This window comes from Morone saxatilis, unplaced genomic scaffold (genome assembly GCF_004916995.1).
Source record: "Morone saxatilis isolate NCDOM2014 unplaced genomic scaffold, NCSU_SB_2.0 Contig6, whole genome shotgun sequence".
In the NCBI taxonomy this organism is placed as follows: domain Eukaryota; kingdom Metazoa; phylum Chordata; class Actinopteri; family Moronidae; genus Morone; species Morone saxatilis.
This window is the reverse complement of record NW_023340206.1, coordinates 9,289,264-9,299,160: the sequence shown is the minus strand read 5'-3', so window position 1 is coordinate 9,299,160 and position 9,897 is coordinate 9,289,264. Positions and strand designations below refer to the sequence as shown.

General features: G+C 39.7%; 2 protein-coding genes across 3 annotated transcripts in view; one reads left to right on the top strand and one right to left on the bottom strand.

Annotated features, from left to right (window-relative positions):
- Window positions 1-1,369: 1,369 nt before the first annotated feature.
- The window catches only part of LOC118339810 (gap junction gamma-1 protein-like), a gene marked incomplete at its 5' end in the record, with an annotated part of 11,411 nt that continues 2,883 nt past the window's right edge, over window positions 1,370-9,897 (bottom strand). The window contains 2 exon segments of the mRNA XM_035677576.1: window positions 1,370-1,523; window positions 2,060-2,615.
- Window positions 6,420-8,822, top strand: inha (inhibin subunit alpha). 2 transcript variants are annotated; one of them, XM_035677578.1, is made up of 2 exons: window positions 6,420-6,904; window positions 7,589-8,822. In XM_035677578.1, the coding sequence occupies exons 1-2, from the start codon at window positions 6,604-6,606 to the stop codon at window positions 8,206-8,208; spliced, it is 921 nt and encodes a 306-aa protein (XP_035533471.1). In that variant the 5' UTR covers window positions 6,420-6,603; the 3' UTR covers window positions 8,209-8,822. The 2 variants fall into 2 exon arrangements, with proteins under 2 accessions (XP_035533471.1, XP_035533470.1); XM_035677577.1 differs by having other exon boundaries at window positions 6,425-6,904; window positions 7,460-8,822.

Below are 9,897 nucleotides of genomic sequence, written 5' to 3'. Positions count from 1 at the left end.
ACGACCACCTCGAGTGTTTTTAACACGGAGCTTAATTGTGGTCTGTTCGGTTTCACTTCTGCAAAGTTCAAATCTTAGAAGTTTCATCGATTGAAAACTATATTCAAGACAAATAACTTAACTTCACACATACCGAGAATTCCTCATTGTTCAGGTGTGATGTTGCCTTTTGAAGTGTGGTAATAAAAAAAGAGCCCTAAACCTCACAGCTGACATCTATTTGCAGTTATCTAACCTTTTTGTATCATGCTGACAACCGTATTATGATCATATCATTACGCTGTTTGTACTTTGTAATATACAGTAGCTGGAAGCTTTCAGACTGATGATAAAATTCATGATGAGTGATTACAGATACAACTACTAAATCGTGTACACAGCAGTAGACAGTCTGATTACTCTGAAGGCAACTTTTTCCCAACCATTGAAATTTCTCAAGTTTCCAGACTTTAATTAGATGCAATATATCCTCAGAGAAAGAATAATTTTACCAGTAAACACAACGAACAGCACCCTAAGGTTCAGCTGTGCAGCTGATTGAAAACAACGGCAGGTTACCCTTCTCCCCTCCAACAAATCTGAGTCTCTATTTACATCCACACGCTAATTTTAAGTATCTCCCAGTGCTGCTCTGTGCAGGAAGGCAGGCAGGGTTACTGTCTGATAATCACAACACAGTCTTGCATGCACAATTGTTTTGTCTGGGTGAGCTTTCACTGACTGGGATAATGTGTCAAGGGATCCAATATTAAGTAAAGCATTAAGAATAGCAATTAGTTAGATTTCTATCTTTCATCTAGTGTATAAATCAGTAAATATTCTGTACACAGGAAATGCAAGACCACTGCAAAACTGATTGGTCCATTTGACGACCCTATTAGGTCCTAAAGAACCTATTTTAAGGGACTAAAGCTGAAGAATCTAATGTCGTGACTTTGATGGTTGAATAAAGTGTAAAAGTTTCATTAGTATGTGATTACCTTCACCAAGGTCCATAATGGCCAAGACAGCACTGCAGCTTGCCTCTCCCAGCTCATTGGTCGCCACACAGGCATACAAGCCAGCATCGCTCGTGCGGCAGTCCCGTATCCACAGTCCTCCTGAGTCCTGGGCTTCTGATGGAGGAAGGAGCTCATCATTGTGGTACCAGGTCAGCGAAGGTTTTGGAAATCCTGCCACAGACACCCTCAGTCGAATATCACAACCTGTTCCTACTGCTGCTTTACGGAGTTTACGGATGAAAACCGGCGCTGTGGGTTCCGGCGTTGCAACCCCAGCGCCTGGAACAACCTGGTCCTTAGTGACTTTGGGCCTCTTGGAAGGGATGTCAAGACTGGGACTGGATCCAGGGCCTTCTGCCATCTTGATTTCTTTCCGACTTCTTTACAGACTGTACTTTTTGTCTGGTAATTGATTGGAGTATCAAGATGAGCTGCAGTTATTGAAGGCCTCTTCTGAAAGACTCCATGTGGGTCTGCTGAGAGGACACAGAGGATGTTTGACCTGGGCTGTTGCTCTGTGGGCTGTAATAACCAGAGCAAATTGATTAGAATGACAATAAATGATGTTCTTCATGGTTTGACGACAGACACAGTTTGCCAGCGAATGTGCTCATCAGAACAAATGTCATTGTTCATTTGTTCAAATAGCTAAACACAACCCAGATTTAAATTTTCATAACAACCAACCTCTTGCAGTTAGTGAATAATGACTTCCTATGGGAGAAAGCATTGGCTGTATGTTCAAAAAGCTTAGCCCTACAAAGGCGTTTGTACTACTACTGATGGGAGATCAGAAGAAAAGGGTCACTTTGGAGGGCAACTACAAGCAACCTGTTTTGTTGTTTTAGGTTTAAGGACTTCCTGCAATTTTCATTTCAAGTAATAGAAAAAAAAACAGAATAACTATTCAAAATGGCAATAAATTGAATTATAGAAATACTGATCAAAGAATAAGTCAGCATTTGGATTTCATATGCTAATTTAAAAAAATTCCACTAATATACTGATCCATTGCCTAAAATAGACTTTACCCGATAATAGAAAGAAATGCAACTTACTTAACTTTTGCCATTAAAGCCGAAAGGAATCCCTTTGGACATTCCCACAAAGTCCAAGTGAAGGTAACAGGATCCATTGAGCAATATATTTCATCTCAAATCATTTGCTAAAGCCCGAGTCTCTGTGTGTCCTTTAGCGAGCGCAGGGCTGTAGGTGTAAGTCCACCCTAGATCATGTAGCATTAGCAGCCACTGCCATGGTCCCTTTCAACAGCTTCAATCCCTGGTGAAGAGTGGTGAGACAGAGAGAGAGACATCCTTCTTCCTAAATGCCAAACCACTCAGCCCTACCGCTCTAGAGTGTTTTCAGTAACTACCTCTGAGTCCTTAAAAAAAAAAGACACTTTTGACCTTTTTAGGCTTCTAAGACTTAAATCAGCTCATGTTATCTGTCTCTCTCTCTCTCTCTCTCTCTTCTCTCTCTCACTCTCTCCCATCTCACTGCTTCAGCCTCAATTCCCTCAGGTTGGCAACGACAGCTGCACCACCACAGACAGGTCACATTTCTTGGGCTGCCATGTATGACCTACACACACACACACACACACACACACACCTAAACACACTAACAAACAAACACACACACACACATACACTCCCACACTCTGAGCTATTTCGATAACCTTATCAACCAAAGTGTGTGTGTGTGTGTGTGTGTGTCTCTGAGTGTGTGAGAGACAGGCAGAGACAGCATTCGTGTGACAGTTGGAGTTGCTATAAAAAGAAAGTCTAAGAATAAAGACAGGACTTAGTGATTCATACAACTGTAGGGCAGTGATATAACAGTACAATGTAATATAACGAGTTGGAACAGTTTGTAGTACACACAATAAAAAAAGGAGTTCACTTGTGTTCATCTAAAAACTGCTTTTTTTTTTTTAACCTATTTTTTCTTTATGAACTTTGTTACACCTAGCCATTTAAATTATTCTTTACATTGTGATATAGTGCATTTGTGTAGAAATATGATCTCAAGTAAAGTTGCAAATGTAAAAACACGTAAATAAAATTCTTAAAAATTCATTTATACTGGCTTTTTTCTTTTATTCTGTTCCCTTTTAGTTGAGTGCAATCTTCAATATCAAGATCTTATTCAGTCATTTATCGGCTATTTGTGAAGCTGTAAAATTGCATCAGAGCAAATTCGCTGACATACCATCACCCATTGGTACTATTTTGCTTTATGTTTCACGTTTTGTGCATGTTGAGCTAAAAGGACAAGTGACTGACGTGCTGCGAATGGTGGGAAAAGCTATGCCGACCAGCCAGGGTCTCAGACAAAGACTGCATGAATGTTAGGATGATTCAAGTTAATTTAAGGGTTTTTCCATTCTGTTTACTTCGTTATACTCAGTCATTGTATAATTAAAAATGAAGGATACCACCTCAAAGTCGGAGAGCAACTAAAACTAAGCATATTTTACATCAACTCGGTTTACTTTGAGTTTGACTTTTAAAAAAAGTTACAGTTTGGGGATTTAACAAGCAATAGAATCAGTAAGACACTACAGTTCCTCCTCCTCTTAATCCCTTCAGTGTGTTTTGGCTAATTCCCAGCTGTGGAAATTAAATCAAGTACTTTACTTAAGTAGAATAATTCTGATGTACTTGACTTGCATAATGCCATTTTATACTTCTACCCCAACACATTTTCACTACTTGCTTGTAACCTTCTACAAAAAACAGCGTTTTAAGTTTCAGGTGTCTATAAGTTGATAGTAGTTCCGAAGAGACTTAACTTCTCTAATTGTTTAATTAAAGTCATTGTGTGAGGCCCAAAGAGATCAAATGATGAAATATCTCACATATAAAAGTTTGTATTTTCTTCTTTTACTGTCCCATTACTCTTTGACGACCCCTCAGATTTGTGTAAAACTAGCTCCAGCTCGAGCAGCTCATACCAGTCACAGAGGACAACAAGTACTTTTACTTCTGAGAATACTTTTATCGGAATATTTCCTCCACTGGTCATTCCCTAAAGTCAACTTTTTAAAATGTTTTTTTTATTATTATTATTATTTCTTGCGGGATGTAAATGGGACAAATTTCCAACCAATTCACTTATTAATTGTGTTTTTGAGCCTGCATTTTTGACTAATTAAACTTGTCTTCCCTTTGACATCTTAATTACTTTTCTTACATTAAATTTGACAAAATCTAATAATGATGTAGTTTTCCCTCCATCATTATGATGGGACAGAAGTAAATATGGGTGAAATCAATGGACTACGCTGAATTATGCTCTCTTAAAACAGAAGAATTAATTAAATAGAGAATTCATTTCATGTCTGGTCTGCAGAGGTAACATATTGTGTATTTGTGCTCGGTTTTAGCCCCAAAACTGTCATGAACCGCGCACATCTGGTGAGGTAGTATTTTACCGCCCTCTTCTGGTCAATACAGCATATGGTACTTTCACATTACACATAATTACACATTAACTTCTAACAGTTCAGACTCAGTAGAGCTGCACAATTAAACATCACTTGAACACACCAACATTCACTTTTTGTACAATTAATCTATATTTCTTATCTTTCTGAGACTACAAATCTTCACAATAAGTCAAAAGTGATGCATAGTATTGAATATGTAACAATATATTGGCACATTTACCTCAACTATATGTGTTAAGTATGGAACTAGAGCCACAGAATGATATGCCAATATGTCATTACAGCGCTGACCTCTCTTTCTGTGTGTGCAAGGACACTGGCGAGCTTTAGAGGTGTTGGTAGGAAACTTTTTTTTTTTTTCAACAGGCTACCTGTTTCCCACATAGCTAACATGCTGACTTTGTGACTCTTACCTACTTGGGCCGCTGTGTTTTAGCATTTCACAAATAAACATTTTTTAACAGCTCTGTCACAAAAGTAAAACAATAAGTAAACAGCTCACCTGGAGAAGTTGCATTGCTCACAACTTTAAAGATGGCTCAGTCCTTCACAGCATTGACAGTAAGAGCCAGTATGCACAATACAAGAACCCTGAACCCGGAGCAGTTAACTGAAACTGAGCCATTATTAATATTGTACGCGCTTTTTCTACTGTCACATGTTAAAATGTCATTTGACATCGTGTGTGTGTGTGTGTGTGTGTGTGCCATTATCATGTAATTACCACGTATGGCCACAGGGGTCGCTGTTCAGCAAAAGTTACACAGTCTCGCTTTAAAATGTGATTAACATTATTAGTTATTTTATGAAAATACATGATATTATTACTAATCATTAGTTATTTGTTTTTTTATTTTGCCTACTGCAGTTAATATATTCAAATATTCGGTTAATTTAAACAGTAAAACTGATTTTCAGTCAAAGGACATTAGGTCTGCAGGCAGGCATTAAACTGACAAAATGGTGACAATGAACAACAAAGAGGTCAAAGACCAAAAAGCAATATGGCATCAGATCAGTCCTAAATTTTCTCTTAGATTAGTTTAGTGGAAGTTAGACAGTTTCGCAAAAACTGAATTTCCAGTAAAATGTCCTTGTAACGGTTAATTTTCTTTCCCAGAAGACAAACAATATCTGCCTGCTGAGCGGTTTGACGCAGTTGCTCCATCAGCCATGTTTTGTAGTCAAATTTTGTATTTATCCAGAATTAATCCTACTTGACTTAGTCAAATAAACTAAACAGCTTTGTGCAACACGTGAATTGAAACTTCGGTCTGAAAGCTGACTGTTAGCGAGATTTAAGCCACAGTCAAAGTCTGATGGTTGCTTTAAAACAAAGCTTCTGTGAACATCTGGTCTATGGCCTATTAAGCAGCTGATAAAATGTTCTTGTGCAGAAACACACTTATGAAGAGATATTACTCAGACACATTCAAGGCCACTCAGATAAAGGAAGCACAACACAGGTTTCCCTTACAGTAGACAAAGGCCTTTTTATTTAGTGGGAAAGCAGGTGTGTGTTAGATATGGCCGCTGTGATGTCAAAGCGTGCCGGATACTAATGAACACATGACTGTTTTCAGCATGGTGAGAAGTAATACAAACACAAATAGACCTTTTACTAGTTTGAAATATCTTTGTGTAAAAGTAAAGGGTGAAAATAAGTTATGTTATTGGACTAATTTGATCAGGAGGATGTAAAGGAACATTAAAAGTATAGGATGACTTGACAGTAACTGTACAGTAGAGAGTGAAAAACCTTTCCAATACAATCCGAGACTAAACTTTTCCATCTGTCAGTACTTTACATTAATAATGCATCTGCACAGTACTGGCCAGTGGCTGATTTCTTCACCCTTCTTTGAGCTACAAGTCAATAATGTCAACCAAAAGCAACACCCTGCAGGACACAAAATAAAAAACAAATGCAGACACATTCCATCGATACTGTGTGAAACAGCCACAGAAACAGATAATGCCACACAGTCGTCAAGGCCACTCTTTGCTATCATTTGGGCGCTCGCAGACAGAGGAGAGTCAGTATCTTCATAGCAACTTCTCTAGACCAGTAGAAATAGTCAGACTTCTGTTTTGGTATAAGGTATTTTGCGCCCCAATAGTGCCAAGTAGTTGTCACACAGTACAGTCATGGTGTCCTGTGCGCTCTTCATCCTGGGCCCTTTTTGGATCCACATTCTCACACAAGCCTGCAAGGGAGAGGAGCTGCCCCGGGAAGCAGTGTTGTCCTGGTTCAGAGAGCGGGTTCTGGAGGGCCTTGGGCTGGAGGAGCCTCTCCCAACCCGAGTGCAGAGTCTCGATGGGGACACGGCACAGCCGGAATCAAGACATGCACCCCGGAGGGCCCCCAGGACAAGCAGGACAGCGTGGGTCAACCATCAAAGCAGCCTGAACCAGGAAACATCTCAAATTATTGTCTTCCCCAGTTCTGGTGAGATGTTTTTTTTTTGTTTGGCTTTATTGAATAGTGATCGCTGGAAAGTGTTAGGAAAAGGCAAGGGAGAGAGAGAGAGAGAGAAGTGATAACTTGCAGCAAAAGATCCAGGTGGGAATTGAACCTGCGCTGCTGTGGTAAGGTAAAAAAACTTAAACACCGTGTATTGCTTTTCTTAACTTAAAAACTGCAGTTATATTGCTGTGTATTGCAGTAAACTCGTTATATGCATGCTGCAGAAGTAGAAGTGAAGAAGTGTGCTCTGTTGCTCCTGCATACACCAACTACAGTGATGTCACTGTGTCATGGGGTTCAGCTGTGTATCACTGCAGTGAGATCAGGAGTTAAACCCCTAGAGGTCAGCTAAAAATATGATTTTATAGGGGGTGTTACTATGTATGTGTTGATCTGAAAGAGTCCATACACACTGAATCCTCTACACGACAGCAGGACTCTGAAGGAGCCCCAACTGGTCCAATAAAAGTTTAAAAAAACAAAAAACAAAAACCTCCAATAAACTTCACTGACTGCTCTCTAATCTCACTTTGGCAGACTCCGCCTGTGCCAGATCTGACTCAGCTCCTGGAGAAACCACCGACAAACACTTTACATATTATTTCCAGCCGTCCAAGAACAACCACGAGACCCTGGTCACATCTGCCCACTTCTGGTTTTATGCAGGGGAAGCAGCCACAGGCAACTCCTCCGCCCAGCTGTTCATCCTCACTTCGGCGCAGCAGCTTCTTCAGGCGGCGGAGGCTCCGTCCACAACGAGCTCAGATGGATGGACCACCTACCAGTTCAACCAAAACCTGCTGGCCTCTGTGGCTGAGGGGCCTTTTCTGCTCCAGGTCCGCTGTGCAGCCTGCGAGTGCCACGCCGACGAACCAGACAAGATGCCCTTTCTTCACCTCCACGCTCAGCCTCGTGGTCCTGTCCGTTCACCCCGCCAGGCCCTGGCAACACTTCCCTGGTCTCCTTCCGCCATCAACGTGCTCCAGAGGCCCTCTCAGGACAGACTCCAGCACAGCGACTGCCACCGAGCAGAGATTGAAATCAGCTTTGAGGAGCTGGGATGGGACAGCTGGATCGTCCATCCAAAGGTGTTGACTTTCTACTACTGTGAAGGCAACTGCTCGTCCTCGGAGCACACCACCGCCATGCTGGGGATCACACAATGCTGCACTCCGGTCCCGGGGACAATGAAGTCCCTGAGGATCACCACGACATCCGATGGCGGGTACTCGTTCAATTATGAGACCTTGCCCAATATTATACCGGAAGAGTGTACTTGTATATGACCATTAAAGCTTAAAAGGGTCAGTTCACCCAAATTACAAAAAGACTTTTTTTTTTTTTTTTTAAGTAAAAGTGTTATGGAGACATTTTTGATTTGATGTGCTGAGGTTTTGACATTTCTGCCTCTGACTGAAACTACTTTTGAACAAAAATAAATAAATACTCTGTTAAAAGTACATAGGCTATACAAATACACTGTTTAAATGGAGAAGATTTAGAGGTGGTTATCTCAAACTCTAAGCACATAAAACCAAAACTTCACATATTTTATGATATGGGAGGAGTTAGAAAATGCATAGTTATAATTTGGGTGAACAAACCCTTTAAAAATCTGCTATTAAATGCCATTTATCTTACTGATCACAGAGTCTTCTCAAAGTTCCTTTTTGTCATTTTTCTTTTTTCTAGTCTAAGTAAACATACTGTAGGATGAGCACTGTATTGCTTTTCCTTGGTGTTGTGATTCTCGCCTTTAGAGGGCAGCGTAGGCCTACTTTTCCATATAATCATTTCACAGCAATACCTTCAGTGTGATTTCTGTTAACGGATATATAGTAATGTATGATATTAAACAATTAAACATGGAACCCAGTTGTGTTCAATAAACACCACTAACTCAGAACATTTCACACTAGATACCCATTCTGTCTTATCCCCATGTCCCTTTTTAATTTGTCATTCAAATACTTGTTTTTACAAATTCAGTGTTTAATCTCCGGATTCACATCTTTATTTGAGAAACGGATCAAGTAACTGATTTTCCAATTTATTCAGAGTTTGAGTCTTGACCACAGAAGAGTCGAGTCCAAAGACCAAAACATACCATTCAAATATATTTATTTATTTATTTACTCTGAAGACAAAATAATCTCTACAGTTACAAAAACTACAAAACTTGCAATAGAAACAAAAAGTATAAACCATTGAAGAAGTACCATACTCAAAATGGAATGTCGTACCTTGCAATAAGAAGCAAAATTGGAAGTGAGATGATTACAAAAATACAGCATCAAACAGCTCTTTGGCCATCTGCAGTTTCATTATTTCAGCCAAAGATCATAAAACCAACTGACAGGCTATGAAAAAGTATGAACACGGCAAGCTATTGATCAAAAGTCTCTTGATGAATGGAAGATTATGTGTTTACGTGACACCAGGCTGTGCGTCAGCACCCAACTGTCATCCTTTCCTCAGCTGGTTGTGTGGTTTTTTCCAGGATGCATGAAAGCATCCATGTTTCTGCACAATAATGGGGTATTGGTGCATGTCAAGGATGGAAAAATATCTCTCACCAAAGAAGAATGTAAATTTCAAAAGACAAGGAGGGAATTTCATTGTTGACAGTAGCCCAGAAGACAGATGTTTCCAGCTGTTTAGCAAAAAAACCCCACAAAGTGATTTTTTTTTTTTTTACTTTTTGCACAAATATTGTGAATCATTTTTATAGTCCATGATTTAGGGAATGACGTCCATAAGACTGATCTTCAGCAGTCATGTGAAATATTTGGTATTCATGATGCCGTAGGTAATCTAGCTTTGGTCATGACATTGTAAAAACAGTACTGGTGAAATTAATGTTTGGTTGTTTTTTAAATGAATTGATTGTACAAATTATTGTAAATTCCTTGGAATATTTCCTGTCAAAGAATTCAAGCATTTCCCAGGTAAACATTTGGGCTGATTGGAGTAAA

What these genes read in the sequence shown, in the direction of transcription:
- inha (XM_035677577.1), top strand. Translation starts at nt 6,604, where the DNA reads ATGGTGTCCTGTGCGCTCTTCATCCTGGGCCCTTTTTGGATCCACATT. An exon ending in TATTGTCTTCCCCAGTTCTG is followed by an intron (nt 6,905 to 7,459) that starts GTGAGATGTTTT and finishes TCACTTTGGCAG; the next exon opens with ACTCCGCCTGTGCCAGATCT.